The sequence below is a fragment of the Trichoderma atroviride genome, chromosome 2 (assembly GCF_020647795.1).
Source record: "Trichoderma atroviride chromosome 2, complete sequence".
NCBI classification, from domain to species: domain Eukaryota; kingdom Fungi; phylum Ascomycota; class Sordariomycetes; order Hypocreales; family Hypocreaceae; genus Trichoderma; species Trichoderma atroviride.
The window spans coordinates 3,851,349-3,872,322 of record NC_089401.1 but is presented as its reverse complement, the minus strand read 5'-3'; the positions used below and the strand labels follow the sequence as shown (position 1 = coordinate 3,872,322).

At 50.8% G+C, this 20,974-nt stretch overlaps 9 protein-coding genes across 9 annotated transcripts; 4 read left to right on the top strand and 5 right to left on the bottom strand.

The window, feature by feature from the left end:
- The first annotated feature begins 198 nt into the window (after nt 1-198).
- Nucleotides 199-1,072, top strand: TrAtP1_004067 (uncharacterized protein). The gene is made up of 2 exons (XM_066112150.1): nt 199-348; nt 409-1,072. The coding sequence occupies exon 2, from the start codon at nt 507-509 to the stop codon at nt 768-770; it is 264 nt and encodes an 87-aa protein (XP_065968233.1). The 5' UTR covers nt 199-348; nt 409-506; the 3' UTR covers nt 771-1,072.
- TrAtP1_004066 (uncharacterized protein) lies at nt 1,073-4,266 on the bottom strand. The gene is made up of 4 exons (XM_014083700.2): nt 3,657-4,266; nt 1,845-2,116; nt 1,672-1,787; nt 1,073-1,602 (listed from the first exon to the last, which is right to left on the bottom strand). The coding sequence occupies exons 1-4, from the start codon at nt 4,053-4,055 to the stop codon at nt 1,430-1,432; spliced, it is 960 nt and encodes a 319-aa protein (XP_013939175.1). The 5' UTR covers nt 4,056-4,266; the 3' UTR covers nt 1,073-1,429.
- Nucleotides 4,267-5,107: 841 nt separating this feature from the next.
- TrAtP1_004065 (uncharacterized protein) lies at nt 5,108-5,914 on the bottom strand (the record flags this gene model as incomplete). The annotated part of the gene is made up of 1 exon (XM_066112149.1): nt 5,108-5,914. One exon carries the CDS (start codon nt 5,912-5,914, stop codon nt 5,108-5,110), a length of 807 nt encoding a protein of 268 aa, XP_065968232.1.
- An 82-nt stretch (nt 5,915-5,996) lies between these two features.
- TrAtP1_004064 (uncharacterized protein) lies at nt 5,997-7,530 on the bottom strand (the record flags this gene model as incomplete). The annotated part of the gene is made up of 3 exons (XM_014083699.2): nt 5,997-7,178; nt 7,239-7,396; nt 7,458-7,530. 3 exons carry the CDS (start codon nt 7,528-7,530, stop codon nt 5,997-5,999), a joined length of 1,413 nt encoding a protein of 470 aa, XP_013939174.2.
- Nucleotides 7,531-10,909: 3,379 nt separating this feature from the next.
- Nucleotides 10,910-11,128, top strand: TrAtP1_004063 (uncharacterized protein; the record flags this gene model as incomplete). The annotated part of the gene is made up of 1 exon (XM_066112148.1): nt 10,910-11,128. The coding sequence occupies one exon, from the start codon at nt 10,910-10,912 to the stop codon at nt 11,126-11,128; it is 219 nt and encodes a 72-aa protein (XP_065968231.1).
- On the top strand, nt 11,042-13,277 carry TrAtP1_004062 (uncharacterized protein). Its single transcript, XM_014083698.2, has 3 exons — nt 11,042-11,461; nt 11,547-12,370; nt 12,628-13,277. The coding sequence occupies exons 1-3, from the start codon at nt 11,197-11,199 to the stop codon at nt 13,048-13,050; spliced, it is 1,512 nt and encodes a 503-aa protein (XP_013939173.1). The 5' UTR covers nt 11,042-11,196; the 3' UTR covers nt 13,051-13,277.
- On the top strand, nt 13,265-14,630 carry TrAtP1_004061 (uncharacterized protein). Its single transcript, XM_014083485.2, has 2 exons — nt 13,265-14,194; nt 14,255-14,630. Exons 1-2 carry the CDS (start codon nt 13,892-13,894, stop codon nt 14,495-14,497), a joined length of 546 nt encoding a protein of 181 aa, XP_013938960.2. The 5' UTR covers nt 13,265-13,891; the 3' UTR covers nt 14,498-14,630.
- A 151-nt stretch (nt 14,631-14,781) lies between these two features.
- On the bottom strand, nt 14,782-16,322 carry TrAtP1_004060 (uncharacterized protein; the record flags this gene model as incomplete). The annotated part of the gene is made up of 3 exons (XM_014083202.2): nt 14,782-15,685; nt 15,754-16,000; nt 16,064-16,322. The coding sequence occupies 3 exons, from the start codon at nt 16,320-16,322 to the stop codon at nt 14,797-14,799; spliced, it is 1,395 nt and encodes a 464-aa protein (XP_013938677.2). The 3' UTR covers nt 14,782-14,796.
- A 3,449-nt stretch (nt 16,323-19,771) lies between these two features.
- Nucleotides 19,772-20,121, bottom strand: TrAtP1_004059 (uncharacterized protein; the record flags this gene model as incomplete). Its single annotated transcript, XM_066112147.1, has 1 exon — nt 19,772-20,121. Exon 1 carries the CDS (start codon nt 20,000-20,002, stop codon nt 19,772-19,774), a length of 231 nt encoding a protein of 76 aa, XP_065968230.1. The 5' UTR covers nt 20,003-20,121.
- Nucleotides 20,122-20,974: the final 853 nt, after the last annotated feature.

Genomic DNA, 20,974 nt, shown 5'->3' with positions numbered 1-20,974 from the left:
AATATCCGTGACTGTTCTCCATACGCGTTTTAATACTTGCAATAGGCAAAGAATTCACTGAAATGCAAAATTATATCCCAAGGAGAACTCTGTATGAAGTACATCATTGAGAATATGTCACGTGATCCGGACAAGGCCGTCCCTCGTGAAGCTAGCTAGTCTTATCGCGCAACCACTAGCAACTTTATCGCGGGCTCAACTCAACCCACTCGAAGAAACAAGCCGACTTTCAAGCCGACGGATTACTCCTCTAGAAAACAAGGCGGAGGGCAGGATTGGAGAATTGCATCGTTGCAAAAATTGAGTGTTGTTGCCTGCGAACTGGGACATTTGTGCTTTGGAGAATTAGTACGGACGGAGCTGCATCTTATTTGCTGAGGTGCATTATTTTTGCTAATCATGCGACAGCGACAATCGAACATCCACGAGCTATCTAGACGACGAATAAGCCTTTCTCTCGCCATCCAAACAATCGAACCTCACGGGAACACAAAAATACACACACCATGTCCTTCTTCCGCATCACCCTCCACCGATCCGCCATCGGCCTCCCCGAGCGCACCCGCGGCGTGCTCCAGGCGCTGGGCCTGCGCCGCCGCATGCAGACCGTCTTCCACCCCGCGGAGCCGCAGTTTGCCGGCATGATTATGAAGGTCAAGGAGCTGGTGCGCGTGCAGGAGGTGGAGCGGAGGCTGAGCAAGGGCGAGGTCAAGGCGGAGAGGACGCCGGAGAAGGGGTTTTACGTTGAGAGGGCGGTGCGACGGATGTAAAAATGTTATCTTGATGTTTTTTTGCTTTTTTTTTTTGGTCATGAGCGTTTTTGGAATGCTCGTTTGGTGTGGGAGCATTGTGTGTATGTATATATATTGGCTTGGGGATATATCAAAAAGAAGTGTACGATATTGTGACGGCAACAATGTACCAAAGACGGACGAGATGAAAGAGAGGGGGGACGAGAATGATGTGCAGTCACGAGACAAGCGGAGATGTAGACATAAAAACAAACGCCTTGCATTACTTTGTAGCTATTTCCATCCTCCATCATCTTTCATCTTCCTCTTGTTCTACCTGTGTGATTGAAAAGAAGAAAACCACAATAATCATCACATTTAACACCTTGCTATCCAGTACCCATTACCGGCGATATCCGTTAACAAAAAAAAAAAAAAAAAAACGATAATCCTACAAAATGAAGCCAAAAGGGTTGGTAGAATGGGAAACCAATTTGAGCCAGCGAGCCGCGGCCGGCGCCATTCTCAACCCACTAGTTTGATACCAACTTTTTAAAAACAACAAAAAACACAATGTAGGAAAATAATATAGCCAAAGGGAGTTCTTGGTACGATCCTAGGCATGTATGAGGAGCGCCATGCCGTTTTCTTGCAGCTCACTCATGTCTTGGAAAGGTTGAGAGGAGGCAAGACACAACTTAGAAGCTCCGTGCCTTGTCAATGTACTCTTGGGATGGAGTCTCGTACTCGTTGACAAAGTATGTTTCGCAGTTGCGCCCTAGCCAGGAAGTGAACTTTCCAATCTCTTCTCTGAGGCGTGATACCGACTGCTGATCCATGTTCGTCTGTGCGAGGAGTTCAGGTAATGAGACTGCGTGGTTAAAGGTTAGTAAAAACAAACACCTTCAGATAAAGATACGTGACATGGCATAGGACGAACCAATCAAGCGGGCAAGATGCTCGGCGCCATACACATCACAGACATTTTTGTACTGTGAGTTCTCCTCCGCGTTATCCCAAAGTTTCCGCACATCCATGTACTGATGGCGTTCAAATCTATATATCGAAATATTAGCAGACATTCAACAAAGCTCAAGCGGAAGTATCACGTACCTGTAAAGAAGTATTCTACTGAGAGCCTTCTCGAAATACTCTCTGAACCCGGCAATCACCTCTTCCAGGATGTCCATGCTCGAAGAGCCTTCTTCTCGGCGTGGCCGCTCAACAGCAAGATAATCCTCAAAGATTTTGGACACAGGCTTGGGATGAGGCAGAGGAACAAGCTGGTTGTTCTTGGTAATGTTCTCCCAATCATCAACCAGCATGGCCTGCACATGATCAGGAACGGATATGTTGATCATTGGCTTGCTGTGGAAGGCGTCCTCCTGTGGAAATTGTTAGAATATTTTCAGTAGCTCATGGTGTAAGAGATGGCGGTGGTTAGGCAAAGACTATGAGAGAGACAATAAAGAAAGCAAGAACCGGAAAACACAGAAAGCAAAAGATAAGAAGAAAAAGGTGGGAAAACACAGAAAGTGAAGGTTAAGAAGCTACTGGCTTCTATAGATCAACCGCGGGATCACAAATATGCTCCGGATGTGTATTTACCGAGTGGGATTGAGCTTGAGCTTGATCTTGGTAGGGGGCTTATTGCCGCTAATCTCGGCCAGAGGCGTCTCGACCGGACGCCCCTCGACCGGACGCTTCCTCTTGATCTTAATCTTGGTCGGGGGCTTATCGTCACTGATCTCGACCAGAGGCTTCTCGACCAGAGGCTTCTTGACCAGAGGCTCCTCGACCAGAGGCTCTTCGACTGGACGCTTCCTCTTGATAATGATCTTGGTCGGAGGCTTCTTAACCAGAGGCTCCTCAACCAGAGGCTCCTCAACCAGAGGCTCTTCGACCGGACGCTTCCTCTTGATAATGATCTTGATCGGAGGCTTATCACCACTGATCTCGACCAGAGGCTCCTTGACCAGAGGCTCCTCGACCGGAGGCTCCTCGACCGGGGGCTTCCTCTTGATAATGATCTTTTTCCGGGGCCTCTTGACGTGGAGTATAATCCGGATCTTCTTGGGCTGCGGAGCCGCTGATGGACTCCCGGAACGAGCCCGTAGTGGGAAGCAAGGCTCGGCAGAAGGAAGAGGGGGAAGAGCAAGAGAGTCCTCCGTACAACCTCGAGAGTTGGATGCAGGAGCCTGCTCGGAGGGGAAGCGGTTGGTGTTCATGGAGAATTTGAGCGAGAAAGAAGTGTTGTAAGTGGAATGAAGGGTGTTGCAAAAACGTAGGCAAGCAAAGATGAGAATGTCGATGATTAACGAAAGAAGGGAAGGACACCAACTGTAGGAAGATATGAATAGGACGACGAGAAAAATAAGAAGACCATTAAACTTTGGGCACTCCCTCATCTAAGTTTGAACAAGATATCTATCTTGATCAGACTTTGAGGCTGAGAATACATCCCAATGTAAAATAGCCGCCAAACCATATGAAAAAGAAGTTTAAAACAAGCCAAAGCTGCGTCACAGGCTCAAGTTGCCAGAAGAAACGCGATATAAAAGCCCACTGGGACAGTTATAACCTTCACTCTGCCCCTGAGTGGCAAAGCCAAAGACGCCGCTTTCCGGCCACAAAAAAGCCAATTCCACGCGCTTGAGCGCGTTTTCCATGCAATTCTGCATCATACAACCCCCCATAATGCCCAAGAGAGGACTACTCTGTATCTGAAGGCAAAAAGTGAAAAGCATAACGGGAGACGTGGCCAAGCACGATACTCTGAAAAGCGAACGCCACGAGGGAAAAAGAACCAAAAAGAGAAGCAAAAACAGCACACTTTCATCGCAAAAAGGCAAACAAGCTTCTGAGAAAGACAGAGAGCATGAAAAAAGAAACTTGCAGGCGCTCAAAGGCAAACTCAGTCCTTACCTGCTCGAGATCCCAGTCCTTGCCTCTTCGACCACCCCGACCTCCCTGGGTCACGGCCGAACTTCGCTCCTCGCTGCCGCGCGCCGACTCGCCGCCGCTCTTGACGACCTTCTTGGGCACCTTTGCCGTTTTCTGCATGCTAGTCTTGAGCTGCGCGTGAAGCTGGGCCGCCAGCTCCTTGTGCTCGTCGTCAAAGGGGCGGATGCGGTCCACCAGCACCCAGTCGTCCCACGTGTTTTTCCACCCTTTGTAGTGAACCTTGTACCGATATCCTTCATTGGGCTTCTCTGCAGGCTGCACATCCATAATCTTGGCCTCATAAAGCATGTCCATGTGGAAGCACAGGACTTTTTCGTCCTTGCTGAATGGCGGAGGCGGCTGCTGTCGCGCTGGAGCCATGGTGAAAACGAGAATGAGATATCTGGGGCTGCGAGTCTAAAAGAAAAATTCTGCACTGGATAACTTTTGGCGTTTTAAAGGTAAAATTAAATTGCCCAGTGGCTTGTGTAAGATGGAAAGGGCCCTTTCGTGATAGCCTCTAGCGAGATATCAAGATTTTGATGGAGATGGAGATGGAGTTTGGAATGGTATAGTAGTCAGGAAACAGGGAGACACGTGAGATGAAGAGTGAATTGAGCACAGAGTGGTACCCGGTGCTGTGCCCCTGGTCTGTCCAGGAGCGATGGGCACTAATGCCTTGCAGCCCCAGCGACTTCAGGGCACTGTGCCTGGGGGGAGGTCAGCCTGGAATGGCTCGATACAGGCACCGCAAGTACCATTGGCTTGAATTCTAGTGGATAGCCGCAGCAGGCATGTCCACAACGCCGGGAGCTGCAAGGTTGAGATCGTGTTTGTAGCCATTGATGAATTTGCTAGACAGCGGATGACGCGACGCGAAGCCTCCTTGCACCAGCAGCATCAATGGAAAGAATCACAATGGCAACTGACCACAGGCCATTGTGCATAGTTTTGAAGCCATTCACAGTCATCGACAAAGACAGCCGCAGCGGCGAATTTCACCAGGTTAAAATCTCTTCTCTTTATTTTCCCAGGTTGAATCGGGGGTATCTAGTACTACAAATCCTCATAAAATCTCATCATTTCCCTATGTTTCATCTCACCTCATAAACGCCTTGTTGAAGACTTTTCGGATATCCATCCTTAATGAACTATGTTAAAAACCACCAAAGTGCTCTTCCTAATCAGAAGAATCAACGCACATATGCATATGTTGAATGCTCGCCTAACCGACCTTTCCCGTAATCCCAAGCGATGTTAAAAAGAAACTTTTTTTTTGTGCGGGTACCGTTGATAACCCGTTGTCATCACCTAAAACCATGCCCAAACGCCGATGTTGAAATCGTGCCTGGCCAAGGAGAGCAGTTTATGCTCCCGTCAAAGCCAAGCCTTGCTACATTGCAGCTGCAGCAAGAGTAGAAAAATTATTGCACTTATTTGGTGTACTTGGCACGGAAGTGCTTGGTGGCGGCGATCATGTTGGCCAAAGCCTCCTTGGTCTCCTTCCACTGGCGGGTCTTGAGACCGCAGTCAGGGTTGATCCAGAGCTGCTCAGGCTTGAGGTACTGGAGCATCTCCTCGATGCGGTCCTTGATCTCCTGCTCGCTGGGAACACGAGGAGAGTGGATGTCATAGACACCAGGTCCGATGTGACGGGGGTAGGCAGAGTCAACGAAGACGCCCAGCAGCTTGGCATCGGACTTGCTGTTCTCAATGGACAGAACATCGGCATCGAGGGCAGCAATGGCGTGGAAGAAGTCCTGGAACTCAGAGTAGCAGAAGTGGGAGTGGATCTGAGTGGAGTCCTCGACACCAGTGGTGGACAGGCGGAAAGCCTGGACAGCCCACTTGAGGTAGGCGTCACGCTCCTTGCCGGAGCGGAGAGGGAGACCCTCACGGAGAGCAGGCTCATCGACCTGGATGACATCAATGCCAGCAGCCTCAAGGTCAACGACCTCGTCACGGAGAGCCAGAGCAAGCTGCTCAGCCTGGACAGACTGGTGAACATCATCACGAGGGAAAGACCATCGCAGGCAGGTGACGGGTCCAGTCAGCATACCCTTCATGGGCTTGCTGGAGACAGAGACGGCGTACTTGGACTCCTTGACGGTCATGGGAGCAGGGCGGGAGATGTCACCGACAATGATGGGAGGTCGGACGCATCGAGAACCGTAGCTCTGAACCCAGGCGTGGGTGGTGAAGGCATAACCATCCAGGCGCTCACCAAAGTACTGGACCATGTCGTTTCGCTCAGGCTCACCGTGAACGAAGACATCGAGGCCAAGCTCCTCCTGGATCTTGACGTTGTCACGGATCTCCTTCTCAATGAAGGAGTCGTACTCCTGGGCGGTGATCTCGCCCTTGGTCAGCTTGGTTCGTGACAGACGAATCTCCTTGGTCTGGGGGAAAGAACCGATGGTGGTGGTGGGGAACAGGGGGGAGCTTGAGCTTGTCCTGCTGGGAAGAGATACGAGCAGGGAACTCGGACTTTCGGTTGTAGTCGGCAGCGACAATCTTGGACTGGCGCTCCTTGACCTTGGGGTCGTTGGTGCGGGGAGAAGTGGCGCGAGCCTGGATAGACTTGGCGTTGGCCTCGAGCTGCTCACGGACGGCAGCAGGGCCCTCAGTGACGGCCTTGGCAATGACGGCAACCTCGACGGTCTTCTCAGAGGCGAAAGAGAACCAGTCGGCGATTTCAGCGTCCAGCTTCTTCTCGCTGGCCAGGGTGTGGGGGGTGTGGAGGAGAGAGGAGGAGGTGGCGACAATGACACGCTCCTTGCCGAGCTTCTGGACGGCGCTCTCAACAGTCTCAATGGCGCGCTTCAGGTTGGTCTTCCAGATGTTTCGTCCGTCGACAACACCAGCGGACAGGACGGTCTGGGGGCCAAGAGCACCAATAACGGTCTCAAGCTGCTCAGGGTTGCGGACAAGGTCGACGTGAACAGCGTAGACGTCCTTGGGGACGAGGTCAAGGTTGTGGACAATGTCACCAAAGTAAGTGGTGAAGACGAGCTTGGGGATCTTGTCACCCAGGCTGGCGAACTTCTCATAGGCGGGCTTGAAAGCAGCCTTGGTCTTGGCGGGCAGGTCAAAGACGAGGACGGGCTCATCAATCTGAACGGTCTCGGCACCAGCCTGCTTGAGCTGGACGAGGAGCTCCTCGTAGACGGGCAGAAGCTTCTCGAGCAGGTCAATGGGCTCGACGGACTGGCCACGGTCGGCCTTTCCGAGGTGCAGGAAGCTCACAGGGCCAACAAGGACGGGGCGGGTGACAATGCCAGCCTCCTTGGCCTCGTTGAACTCAACAACAGCCTTGGGGGAAGCAGACAGCTTGAAGGTCTGGTTGTCCTGGAGGGTGGGCTTGACGTAGTGGTAGTTGGAGTCAAACCACTTGACCATCTCCAGAGAGGGGACGTCGACGCCTCCCTTCTGGTGGCCACGGCCCATGGCAAAGTACTGGTCAACAGTGTCAAGGCCATCCTTGGTGTAACGCTCGGGGACAGCCTGTAATTTCCTTGTTAGTATTTACTACTCTGAAAGATTGGGCAGAAATTTGTAACATACGCCAAAGTCCTGGATGTGTGAGAGAACCTGGTCGTACAGGGCAAAGTCGTTGCTGGGGATGATGTCGACGCCGGCATCCTTCTGGATCTTCCAGTGAGCCAGACGGAGTCTCTTGGCCTCAGTGAGGAGCTCCTCCTGAGAGATCTTTCCAGACCAGTCTACAAAATTGATCAGGTCAGAAAATATTTCCTATGAGATGGCGCAATGGGCAAGACTAACAGTTTTCGGTGGCCTTCTTCAGGTCACGGTTGACACCCATGCGGGGGAAACCGAGAACTGCGGACTGAACCATCTTTGCGATTGGTTTGGATAGCAGCGGAAGAACAGAGAATGAAGATGAGTCCTTTGCAAAAATGGAAGAAAAGGACACGCTGAGGAGGATGGGGAGAAGAAAGAGAAGAGAGATGGAAAGGACAGCGAGAAAAGCTGGGCAGCGACCTAATAAGTGGTTTGGGGAAAAGCGCCGGGCGGGGGAGGGGTAAGACGAAGCGGTCGGGTGCTGCTGGGCTCCAGGCGCTGCGATCGGGGCTTTTCTGGTTGCGGTGGAGCCTATCACCGCTGACCGGGCTGCTGCGTCGCGGCCAGTTTGCTGCGCTGCTCCCGCGTGTCTGGCCATTGGCAGCACGAGGAGCGCGAGCCAGGGGCGTCAACCAAATTGCGCGATTTGCGCCATCGGAGGTGGCTCCCCCCGTTGAGTCTGCCAGAGAATCTTATTCATTGCTGTGCGTAATGGCAGGCTCTGCGATGGATCCCTGCCACGCCGTATTATCTGAAATTTCTTAGCGCATGGGCGGGGTGCGCGACTCGAGCTAGCAGCTTCAGGCCCTGTGCTGCTACGGCGGGAGGTACTCGTACCAGTTCGTGCGCATCCCGCGTGCCGAGTGCGTTGGTACAGGTACACGCTGCTGCTGGCTGCTGTTAACACATGCCAAAAATTGGATTTGCTCTGCATTCTTCTGTTGAGGATGCTCGTACTCGTTTTCCGCACTTGAACAAACGAGCAGAGAGTGGGGGCGATGGCAAGAGATTGCTTGGAATTACTTGGAATCGGGTAGTATACTGTATCATTTCACAACAACAGTGGTATCTATTACTCGTGCTCGCGGGCGGATGGCAATGATTACATGCGGGTTTTGCCTCCTGATCAGAGGTGTTGTTGGCTGGTTGCTAGCGAGCAAAGCGCAGAAATTTTTGCAGCTCTACCCCATCGAGTTCCTGCAGCAAGCCTCGACTGGGCTGTAGCATGAACCCCTCCATTGTAGCATGGACTGCAGCAGGCCTGCGACAGTTTGGTCAAAACTATTATCCGGTTGCCACGGGGGACTATAAAAACGTTTTACCATCCATTATGCTGACTCTCTCATACTGTACATGTGCCTCTGTGATATGCACCCTCGTGTGGCAAGAGCCCTAAAGCAGTAGACTGCAGGTGGAATGCTATGCCATGCAGGTAAGCAATAAGAAGTATCTCTTGACCAAAGGTCTACGAGGCAGATACTTGGCTGTTCAGTACTGGTGGTGGTGGCATCTATGAGAGCTAAACTCAACCATAATTAGGGTCCATTGAAACTCGTCCGAGGACAAATAAGGGTCCAGTCTTGCCAGATAACGCTAGCCTTTGGAGAGCGAAAAACCAATGAGCTCCATCAGATCCGATCTCGCAGTTGTTGGGCCAGCGAAAGAAAAAAGAAGTCTGTAGAATATGACTACTGGCGATCTCTCTTCATTTTGCGGCGACTAATGGCGTAGAAGTGTCCGCAGAACTCTCCGTAGAACATGAACCACCCCTAATTACTAGGTACTGTCCATGGATAATAAAGTGAAAATCGCTTGCATAATAAGCAGCCAATAGCGAATCCTGGTGAATCCTCTGCTTTGGTGCGGCATGTCAGCGTCAGGACCCCCAGAGTAAGATTCTCCAGCTTCCAGATCTGATGCCCACCTCGACTGTGTCGATTCAATCCACTCGCATTTCAGAATCACACCAGCTGTATGCGCTGCAAAAGTGGCATCATCGGAGTCCTTGCGAAAAACTCACATATAAGCAAATTTCTAAGTCCCCCAGTGCGTGTATTTTAGTCCCATGTGTAATCTTGTCATCTGCTACTGGCGATGGTGTCATTCTCTGAGTGCAAGTGAGCCCGGTATGCCATGCCCGTATGACGGACGACCTTTTCTTATCTGGCACAACCCTTGACCCTGCAGGATGCTGATGCTGGTGTGTGTGTGCGTTGGGACTCACCATGGATGCGCTCGGTCGACCCGTGTATATAGCTACCTGAGAGAATGGAAGCTTTATAATTCTGGAGTGGCCTATGTAGGCCATGTAAAAATACACCAATGAGAAGCTCAAGCTCAATACAAAATCTTAAGCTCAAAATCCAGCCAGTAGACAGACATGTTTGAGCTTTATACTCTTATAACGTACACACGCGTAGGTACAAGTATCTAATGGTAGAAGCAGCGCAACACCACAGTTTTGCAATTCAAGAGTCCATATTTGCTGCTGAAGCAGAGCGTAAACAATCTCTGCGCTTCACTTCGCCTTTATAATGCCTTTTGCCATCCAAGGCCTGCATGGGAATAGACGCCGAGAGCTCTTTCAAAGTCTTGTCGGGTGATGGGTTATTCATCCAGTGTCTGGTTGCAACATAACAGTCCAATATCGTCAAAAGCTACTAGGTACAATACCTACTACATTGGTACAGGTAGGAAGAAATCTATGAATTTTACGAGTCAATAATTGAATATTCCTAACGAACATTCCTGGCAAGATGCAGCACTGCAATCCACACCCGTGAACCATTTCAACTCCCTCGGCCTGACGGCATGTATTAAGGCTTGGTTTTTCACAACATTTTAAACGCACCCTCAGCCTGACTTCATATACTACTAGTATGGCTTCAATCTGGCTCCTAGGTCACTAACTCAGATTTTTCACAGCATTTTTAACGTACCCTGAGCCTGACTTCATATACTACTAGTATGGCTTCAATCTGGCTGCCTAGGTAGGTACCTAGATGGGCCTTTTGTTGCAGGAAATGAGGCTCGGTTTTTCACAACATTTTAAACGCACCCTCAGCCTGACTTCATATACTACTAGTATGGCTTCAATCTGGCTCCTAGGTCACTAACTCAGATTTTTCACAGCATTTTTAACGTACCCTGAGCCTGACTTCATATACTACTAGTATGGCTTCAATCTGGCTGCCTAGGTAGGTACCTAGATGGGCCTTTTGTTGCAGGAAATGAGGCTCGGTTTTTCACAGCATTCTTAACGTACCCTCAGCCTGACTGCATGCACTATGGCTTCGATCTGGCTGCCTACACAGGTACCTAGATGGGTCTTTTGTTGCGGCTCTGGATTTTACAGCATTTTTAACGCCCTCAGACGGGCCATCATAGCTTGCTTATCAATAGCAAAACAATGCCATCAGACAGTTCTACGATGTTCAGAATTTGACATCAGATGAAATCACATGCAGTAACCCCACCATTCTCCTGTATAATGAGTCCATGGTGTTGAAAAGAATTGATCCGGTATATTTTTTGCTACAAATATCAAAGTTAGGAAAACAAACCTAGGCGATATAGATACCAAGTATTCACGGTCGCAGCGTGTATCAAGCTCCGTCACTGAGCACGAAATTGTGACATGACGTGGTGCCTCGATGTCCGAGACTGCTGTTCGCCGCGGCGGCCGCCGCCGCCTTCGGGCTATACCCACTAAAAGCGATGGCGACTCGGGCCAAGCCCATGAGCTGCGTGCTTTCCGGGATTCAGCCGCAGCTACCCATCAACTCCAGCCAATCGGCGTGCAGTTTATCACCGAGCCGACCATTGACAAATCCCAGAAACCGAAAACCCACGGCCTTAAAAACTGCTCTTGAGCAACCCCATTTTCTTGCCCGGCTGCAAACTTCCGCCCCCATGTAAACTTTCCATCAGCACCACAGCCATGGCTAGTATTGCATCGTCAGCGCTGAGGTCGGCGAGCCGCCTGGGCTCCGGCACAACGGTTGCTGCGGCGTCGCTGCGAGGAATTCAGCGGGCTGCCCTGGTGGCGGCTACGAGGAGGAGTGGGAGGCGGGGATACGTGACCGAGTCCAAGAGGGATAATGCGCGGGTCGAGACAGCTATCAAGCTGGACAGGAAGGACTTTGTGGATATCCCTCCTGCGCCGTTGGACGGTTCGCCCAACATGAAGGTTAGCCCGATGGCTGGTACGTCGTCCTTGGTTGCCTTTGTTGCGAAAATTCGACATGAAGAGCCACAAATAAAGGCATAGAGGCTAATGCGCATCTGCAGAGGTCCTCAAGACCGCGGCCGTGATGGAGGAGGGCCAGAGGCCCATCTACCTCGATATGCAGGCCACCACGCCTGTCGACCCCCGCGTCCTTGATGCGATGCTGCCGTTTTACGTCGGCGAGTTTGGCAACCCCCACTCAAGGACGCACGCTTACGGCTGGGAGAGCGAAAAGGCTGTCGAGGAAGCCCGAGAGCATATTGCGAATCTGATTGGCGCCGATCCCAAGGAGATCATCTTCACCAGCGGTGCCACGGAGAGTAACAACATGAGCATCAAGGGCGTAGCTCGATTCTTTGGCCGATCCGGCAAGAAGAAGCACATCGTAACCACCCAGACTGAGCACAAGTGCGTGTTGGACAGCTGCAGGCATTTGCAGGATGAGGGCTTCGAAGTCACCTATCTGCCTGTTCAGAGCAATGGCTTGGTCAACATGGCGGAACTTGAAGCTGCTATCCGGCCTGAAACGGCCCTGGTCAGCATCATGACTGTCAACAACGAGATTGGAGTAATTCAGCCGGTTGCAGAAATTGGCAAGCTCTGCCGCGAGAAGAAGGTCTTTTTCCATACCGATGCTGCTCAAGCTGTTGGAAAGATCCCCATTGACGTCAACGCCATGAACATTGACCTCATGTCCATCTCATCACACAAAATCTATGGTCCCAAGGGCATTGGCGCATGCTATGTCCGGAGACGACCGAGAGTTCGGCTCGACCCCATCATCACTGGTGGTGGACAAGAGCGTGGCCTTCGAAGCGGTACCTTGGCACCACCATTGGTTGTTGGCTTTGGTGAGGCCTGCCGTGTTGCCAAGGAAGAGATGGCGGTACGTTATCACATGTCCCTTTCTTTCTCTCTCTTCCCTATTTACTTTTCAATTCCCCGACCCAAATTCTCCCCTGCGTTTATATGATGATCTGCTTGTACATGCATGGCTTTCTGAATTGCCCGTGACAAGGCTCTTCGTGTTGAGTGTAGCAACCTGTCTGATTCTTGCGCTTCCTTTCACTGCCTATATACTCTTGGATATAATCAGTCTCGTCTATCATGGATTGACAATGGCTAACGAGAATCCTTGCATAGTATGACTCGAAGAGGATCAAGTACCTATCAGATCGATTATTAGGCGGACTGCTATCTATGGAACACACATCCCAGAATGGCGACGCCAAGTCATTCTATCCCGGTTGTGTCAATGTTTCATTTGCTTACGTCGAGGGTGAGTCCCTGTTGATGGCACTCAAGGATATTGCTCTGTCCTCGGGCAGCGCGTGTACTTCGGCCTCACTTGAACCCAGCTATGTGCTCCGAGCGCTTGGAAACAGCGACGAGAATGCACACAGCAGCATCCGGTTCGGCATTGGCCGCTTTACTACAGAGGAAGAGATTGATTATGTGTTGAAGGCAGTTCAAGAGCGTGTTACTTTCTTGCGCGAGCTTAGCCCCTTGTGGGAACTTGTGCAAGAAGGCATCGACTTGGACACGATCCAGTGGAGCCAACATTAGTGCGCCTCAAAATTGAAATGTATCTGTTTGATAGTTTGGGAAGGGAAAGGGAAGATTTAGCAACTGGGTCTGGATATTGGCGTAATCAGAAAAGAGCTGGCTATAGGCGCCAGAACTTACGCCGGCCAGGTCACTGTAACAAACAACACATTGTAGTATAAGATACCTGATTCTCACTCGTTGATGAGCACGAATAATGACAATTCTGTTAAAACAAGATTCAAAAATTAGTTTACTGGTGCAAAGCTCGTGATTATTGCGAGACTGGAAGCGTGGAGCTGGCTGGTGGTTTGATTCGACGTTTGAAACGACGTTCGAGATGTTTCCATGTGCATGTCGCGATCTATTCCTGCCGTTGCCCGTTGCCCCTTCTGCTCCAGTTGTCCAACCGACGCCAGTTGCGTGTCCCAAACCGGCAATAGAGCTGTTTCACATGTTGTGCGCCAGCCAATGTGGCAGCGCGGATCTCCAGACGTGCAAACGCGGCTGCCATCGTTGACGATGCTATGACGTCAGCGCGCCACCACAGCTGTGAGTGCCTGCCAAGAGGCTTCGCAACCTCGACGCAGTGAATCGCAATGACATCAGTGGTTTGCGTCAGAAATGCCATGGTGAATTAGTGGAAGCTGCCATCGTCATCGCGATCGTGATTGCGATTTCCCTGTTGGATGGAAGGTTTACGCGTTTGACAACTATTATAAAGGCCCGAGTGGCCTTCACTTCTCTCATCCTTTTCCATCTTCAACAAGCAAACAACAATAACCACAAGCAAAAAAGCATCTCAACATCAAAACATCTCAACAGTCTACAACTTTTCTTCATACACAGATCAACCGCAATCATGTCTGACAACTCCAACAACAAGCCCTCCACCCTCCAGTCCTACGTCGACTCTGCCACCGGCGCCGTCCAGAACGCCTTTGGCAACTTGACTGGCAACACAGGCGACCAGGCCAAGGGCGAGGTTCGCCAGGACAAGGCTCAGGCTGAGTACGACGCCTCTCAGGCAGCAGTCAAGCTCCCCGGTGGCACTATTTCCAGCACAGGTGCTTTCGCCAAGGATGATCCCAACCGAACTGATGGTTCATGGAACCAGACCGTTGGTTCTGCTAAGGAGACGCTTGGAGGTCTCGTTGGCAATGAGGTATGTTCACTTAATGAAACAGCTACCATCTCTGAGTAATAGCTAACATGGGCGATATAGTCACTGAAGCAGTCTGGACGTCAACAGAACCTCGAGGGCCAGCAGCAAGAGGCAAAGGGCCAGCTACACGACTACGGCCACGGCGTGGGAGACCGTGTCCAGGGAACTGTTGGTGGTGCTGTCGCCGGTCTTACTGGAGACAAGTCAGGCCAGGAGCACTACGAGGAGCTGCACGATAAGGGCAAGACACAGCAGCGTGGCGCCGAGCACGACATCCAGAAGCAGGCCGAGGCCAACTACTAGAGTGGACACAAAGATGATGTTGATGGAGGGAATACCTAGAAACGTGGAAAGATACCCTAGCTGAGTTATGATTATGAAATTGTCATGATTAGTTTTTAGTCTTATTGTTAATTGATCACTAAATTGACGACTGCTTCAAAGTTTTGAGTATGAAAAAGTGAATACAGTTAATAAACGTGCGCATGCTGCTCTAGCTTAATGTCTGACGCCTATGGATCATGATGAAGTGATTGTTCATCGCAAATTCGTCCGCCATGCCTGTTCGGCTGCTCCTTTATAGTAATAGCTAATCAAGATTATTAGTCAACCCTGCGAACCAACCAAGTCAACGAACACGTCAAAACTGCGATAACGAGACCAAGGCAAAAGGGCAGGCCAAGCCATGTCCCGAGGCCGATGTCAAAGAGCGGCCCAATAATCAGCTCGCATGCTAGTATTCCCAGGACCTCTCCAGCAGCAATCATTCCAAAGACAGAGCCGGTCTTGTGTTTGCCTATGAGAGCCACGAGCAGCGTACGACACAAAGTCGGCACGCCAGATCCAAGGCCAGAGAGAACAACGCCGATGATGATGAGGCTGGCCTCGTTGACCATCATGAGGAAAAAAGAGCCGAGAACAAAGAGAATGACACTGGCTCGGGCGAGGATTCGATCTCGCTGGAGGGCGGAAGCTGAAGTTCTCTTATAGAGAGCGTAGGATACTAGAGGGAGGATGACGAGCAGCGTGAGGAGAATGACGGCGGCGTTTAGCGAGAGGAGCAGCGCGGCTCGGGAAAGGGGCCAGTCGAACTGGATGGGCATGAGGCGCATGAGGATGCCGTGTTGCGTAGAGACGGCTGGCATGGTGAGGATGGCGCCGGGGAGGAGGTATAGGGCTGGACGACGGAAGAGGGCCTTGAAAGTGGATTTAGTAGATGCCATTGGTGTTTCATAGATGCTGTCGTCATCGTTGTCGTAGTGGTGGTTACTGCGGATGATGGGAGTATCTTCTCCGATTTGGGCGAGAGAGTCATGGTTGTGGAGTGTTTCCGGCATGAGCGTCACAAGTATGATGCCGCCGAGGGCAACGAGGCCGAGCGAGATGCAGAGAGGGCGCCATATGGAGATTTCGGTAAGAGGGCGGGCGATTAAGGGGCCGAGGAGGGCAGCGGAGAAAACGGCGGCGACGACCCATTGGAAGCATGTTGCTCTGGATTGGCGAAATAGAAACAGTTTAGCGAATGCATGAAGAGGCATGAGGGGGGGGAAACGTATTACCGTTTTGACTCGGGGATCACGTCTGAGATGCTGGTAAAGACCATGGCTTCTGCAACTCCTCGTCCTCCGCCGAGGAGTATGATTGCGCCGGAGCCCCAGATGGCTCTCAGGGGGATGTCTCGCCATCTCCAGCAGATGAGGAGGAAGTAGCTCTCGGACAAGAAGAGGCTGAGAATGCTCAGGGCGAGGATGGGCACACGACCAATTCTGTCGGCGAGCATGCCGAGTGGGAGAGACACCAGAGCACCTATGCTTAAAGTATTAAACATCATATACATGTACGGAGGGAGAAGATGGAAGCACGACACACCAGCAACTGTTTCAGAGACGGCTGCTCCAATCTCAACAATGTTCAGCTCTCGCTGCACGGCTCTATCGTGGCATTGCGATTCTGGCAGGAGATTGTCGAATGTGAAGCCCAGGTGGTGTTTGCAGATGATGTCCTGCATCAGCTTCGTGGCTGGGTAGCTGGCTATCGAGAGGCCGAGGTTGATGATGAAGAGGTTGACGACGAGGAGGGGGATGAGACATTGTATGGGCAGAGCTGGGCGGTGAAAATCTAGAGTCATGGTTTTTTGGGGCAGAGTTTTTCCTCTTTGCTGCTTTTGATGTAGATGTTGGATGTGTAGATGGTGTAAGGGATGAGAAGATGAGGGTATCAAGAGGAGAGGTCGAGTTGATTACACTTTTGCAACAACTGCTCCCTTGTGATCAATTGCATAAAAAAAAAAAAACAAGCAAGGGGAAATAAAAACTTGAATTAATGGCTGAATTGATGCTTTGATTGATTGATATCTCTGTAGTATAGAGTTTATGGCTGCATTTAGTGCAGTGTTGGCTGTATAGAACAATGGGGTGAGACAATCGCGGACAATGGCTATTCAAAAATCGGGCGTTTGGATTTGTATTCGTGCATGGCAAGTTGCAATGACATTTGCGCATGCAAATGATGTTTTATCCTTGTCTTGCCCGTTTTCAGCCTTTAATCCTCATTTTACATGATGGAAGCTCATAAAGCATGTGAGGGCGTTCACGAAGCTGTGGCTGTTGGCGATGCGGCTTCATGTTTTCCGCTTTACAGTTCTGCAAAGGCATATAAAGTGCATAAGTTGTATACCATTCAAGGGATCGGAGTGTTATTTTGTGATACTCTATTACCCTACCAAAATTATTATAATGGAAATATTACCCATTATATTTGCCTGCACTCTGACTACATGCTCCAAAAATGCGAATACCAGTACCCAGCTTCTCAGTAAATGCCATCTATAAATATCCCATTGGCTGTCTAGAGTATTACAATTTCACCTACAGCCAATTAAAGCATTAATGTAAAGATGATACTTTCACATATAGGAGTGTCAATGCGTATGCGCGCGCAGACTCACCTCTGCCTATACCCTCGGTATAGCCAACCATCTCCAGCTTAGGAGCTGGATCAAACGATGGGAAATAAATCTTCTGCTCCCCCAATCAGTTAGAACATGTCGGTCCATACAATCTAGTCCAAGGAGAGCAGCATGATGAAGTATGCTCCATCCAGTAAGTTTTGCTAGCCGAGTTGCGATATCTGCAACCAACAGCTGCAGAATTGTGTGATTTCCGAGCTTTCCAACCTCGTTTCTACCGGATAGACTTGAGTCTTGCTCCCTTTCAGTAATATTTCCAGTTATTTGTTAACAATATCTCCATCAAATGGGACTGTTGGTTAAATTTTCCTTTGATGCCGCCGTAGTATTTTAGGAGGAGGATACGGCATCCGACTCTCATAAGCATCTTTCATCGTCAAATACTACACGTCACGATAGACTACTTGTCGACCTATCAGGTCTTGGATGACAGCAACATGTTAATTTTCTGTTGATCCATTGTTCTGCGTAAATAAATCATCTCATCTACATAGAGATTATTAACAATATGAGCTTTTCCTAGTCCAAGACGCTCCATCTCAGCACGGCAACAGCAGTTCATAGTACACTCTAATAATCTGAGTTATGAATAAATCATCATTATTGTTACACCATTGACATTTTCCCTCTTGGGGTATACATTCCGGTGTCAGTCCATGTGATACATTTGCTAGGCTACCAATGCAGTAAAATCGGAACGACTCTGAACGAGGCGGACATCTACAGACACCTTACACCCAACACACCGTCATCTTAGGCCTCGCATCTAATACTCCAAGTACCTGCATGCTATCCAAGGTGTCACAGGGCAAGCAGCTCGGAAGGATATGTGTCCACATCGGAGCCTTCAGCAGGCCATTGCCATGCCGTAGGATTCGGTCACTAACCAATGCACATGGCCGAGCATCCGCGGAACGGCGCCGCAACGGGAATCGCCGAGCTGACAGCCCCAAAAACGACGATTGCGCGATACGTCGGGGAGCAACTTTGCGCTCGTCTCACCACACGTCGCGATCCTCTCTGGGCCTCCCTGTTTGCGGAAGGACAGTGATGCTAATTGTACTGTACAATCAAGGCCCCCAACCACCAAGATCGACGGCATCGACAGCTAGCGGATGACTCCGCCGGGATGCGACAGGACCGGTAACGTGCAGTTCCCCATGCCGGCTTACTTCGTAGGCTTTTCGTTAGGCGCAATAGGATGCGGTGCTTTTGAGGATATTCTGTACGCGGTGAGATGCGGGATGGCCATGATTACGGCATGGCATCTCTCGCTGCGGTTGTATACCGCTATTGGTGAGCCTCTGTCCCAAAATGATATTCCGTGCGTCTTTGGTGGAAAACTTGGGCTTGACCACCGCAATTCAGTGACTATATGAAATACTGATTACCTACCTACGGGTCAGCATTGTTCACCTGGTACTGCCGGGAGATGTACCTGTATCGTTCAACTGCCGCTGTCCCTGCTTATAGCTAACGCACAGTCGGAGCTCCCCTGGCATATACAGCTGTGGGCCGACGCCTTATCGAGAATACTACAGTCTATGGCCAAATAAATTCCGCGGCATTTGAATCTCCCATTGGCAGGTTCATGTTGGGGTGTTGATGCGGTTGCAGAAGTGCAACTCGAGAGTTGTCTCTGGGAGGGAAGATATGCAGTCAGCACGAGTTCTTCAGGCAGGTAGGCCCTGTAGCGTAACATTGCCAAGTAAGAAAGAATGTGATAATCATGCATTGTGTCCGTGTACTTGCTCAAATAGGCACTCTGTGCTCTCGCACATGTCCGTTGCAAGTGTCACAAGCCGCTTTGTTGCTAGTAGCAGGTACAATGCAGTAAATCTTCACGTTCTAGTCTACAATTTTCCCCGAATCAACTGTCAAGCACTGCAGGCAAATCGGCTAATGCAAGCGCCATCTTCACCAGACGGCTCAAGCTGCACCTGCAGATTCCAAGCGATGACAATACAAGGGCCAAGCGATTGCGATAAGCGACAAAAGAGGCACCAGACGCCTTCGCCAGCGCTGAGCTTCAGCTTCGTCAGCGGCTGGTTGCTGCTCGCCACAAGGGCCACATGAGAGACCGCGCTCGTTCGCTTGCTGCCTACAAGGCGTTTCTGCACGAAGAATGCGGAGCAGTGCTATTGTGTTGAAGAAGCGAGGCGGGACCAGGATTCTAGAGCACACCTGGCTGATACCAGCAGTAGTTGGAGTGGGTGGCAACAGCGGGCAGTAGGAGAACCATTAGCGCAAGCCAGTCATCAGCTTGAAACGAAACATCAAAAATCAACTGTAACAAGTCCGTCCCCTCTTGGCTGCAGAGCCGTGGAAAACGCCACGCGGACCCGGGGCTGGAGGCCATCCCGGCTCGGGACTTGGGTTAGCGAGCTGTGGATCTGCGAATCCGAGACGTGGTCCTTTACAGCAATTAATCAAGGAACGACTGCTCCGTTGCAAGCCTTGTGCGTGCAATCATGATAAACCCACGTGCATGGAGAGGCGTTTGCTCGACTTGCAAGCATGAGCCATGGGATCAATCAATCAGCCTCGCCCGCCTCAAAGGATCACCGCCGGGGACACAGCGGTGCTAAACCGTCATAGCGGAGGTTGGCTTAGCAGTTGGCCCCAAAACAACAAAACATTGAAGGCTCAAAGGCGCCATACTTTGCAGCGGGTGGCTGCTGGTCGGTGCGGCAGCACGCGCCGAGGAGATAGCCGCCAGTGTGAGCTGTGGCGGGCTTTTTACTGTTCGACATTTCATCATGCAGAGCATCGGGCATGTCGTTCCATTTCCTGGGCAGAAAACGGGAATCAAACTTGAGACGACGAATGTCATTAGACATGGCAAAAGACCCTGATGCGCCTAGATTGTCGTTGTGCCCTGATCCCTGGCGCGTGGAGCTATAGTCTGCGAGGCTAGCAGTTTTGTCTCGTGTCTCTCATGTTGAATGTTGCTTCCAGAGATTAACAGCCCTGTGCCTTGAGTCAGGTTCTCCTCAACGGCCGTGTTAGCGACTTGCAAGTATAATTACCCCGAGCTGCAAACTCCATTCAACTCCAGCTAAAGAGTTTTTTCTTTGCTTTTTCTTATCTTACACGGATTACAAGTATGTAATCTATATTAGACATCATTCAATAGCGTCGGCAGAGGTTGCTGATATCAGGGTTGCCACTTTGGGCAGTCTTGGCTCGGCCGATTGATGCGATTTCCCGGCGTGCTTGTTTCCTAGCAGAGTTCTGCAAATCATTCATTATTTATAGAATACTCCGAGCTCCGTGCAGGAGCGCGGATGCGAATGGAGTGGAGGCGTGACGTGAAGGAGTGTTGACAGTTACTAACGAAAGAGGCAATACTGTGAGCCATCTGTGATCAGCCAACACAGTGTTAGCCCCTTGCGGTATGATGGAGGATCAGAGGGTAGGAAGAAGAGCAGAATTGCTGCTGTCTGTGTTGCCCCAAACCTGTGAAAAGCACGCGGGCGTCAGAAGAAAAAAACGAGGCGTTCAACGTTGTTCTTGTTGCTTTGACATCCATGGATGCTTGCAAGCCAAGCGGCCTCAAAATCGTGTCCCGCCGTCGGCCTTAATCCAATCCAGCGTCGACGTTGAGGCAACCCCTGAAAGCTGCTGCTTCTAGCGCCTGTGGGGGCCCTTCGCTAAGGCACTAAAGATGACGCTAGGGTCCCCATGCCAGGCCGCTTTGGGGCCACAAGTTGAGGCAAGCCAGGGCCAGTCTCGCCAGGGAGTGGAGGCGGGACTTTGCAGTGGGATTGGGAAATGGGTGAGCGAGTCGAGTCTGCCGCTGAGGAAACGAG

Coding starts and splice junctions, on each gene's coding strand:
- TrAtP1_004067 (XM_066112150.1), top strand. CDS start 507: ATGTCCTTCTTCCGCATCACCCTCCACCGATCCGCCATCGGCCTCCCC.
- TrAtP1_004066 (XM_014083700.2), bottom strand. CDS start 4,055: ATGGCTCCAGCGCGACAGCAGCCGCCTCCGCCATTCAGCAAGGACGAA. Junction 1,788..1,844: donor AGTAGAATACTTCTTTACAG/GTACGTGATACT, acceptor TTCGATATATAG/ATTTGAACGCCATCAGTACA. Junction 1,603..1,671: donor GCATCTTGCCCGCTTGATTG/GTTCGTCCTATG, acceptor TTAACCACGCAG/TCTCATTACCTGAACTCCTC.
- TrAtP1_004062 (XM_014083698.2), top strand. CDS start 11,197: ATGGCTAGTATTGCATCGTCAGCGCTGAGGTCGGCGAGCCGCCTGGGC. Junction 11,462..11,546: donor GAAGGTTAGCCCGATGGCTG/GTACGTCGTCCT, acceptor GCGCATCTGCAG/AGGTCCTCAAGACCGCGGCC. Junction 12,371..12,627: donor TTGCCAAGGAAGAGATGGCG/GTACGTTATCAC, acceptor ATCCTTGCATAG/TATGACTCGAAGAGGATCAA.
- TrAtP1_004061 (XM_014083485.2), top strand. CDS start 13,892: ATGTCTGACAACTCCAACAACAAGCCCTCCACCCTCCAGTCCTACGTC. Junction 14,195..14,254: donor GAGGTCTCGTTGGCAATGAG/GTATGTTCACTT, acceptor TGGGCGATATAG/TCACTGAAGCAGTCTGGACG.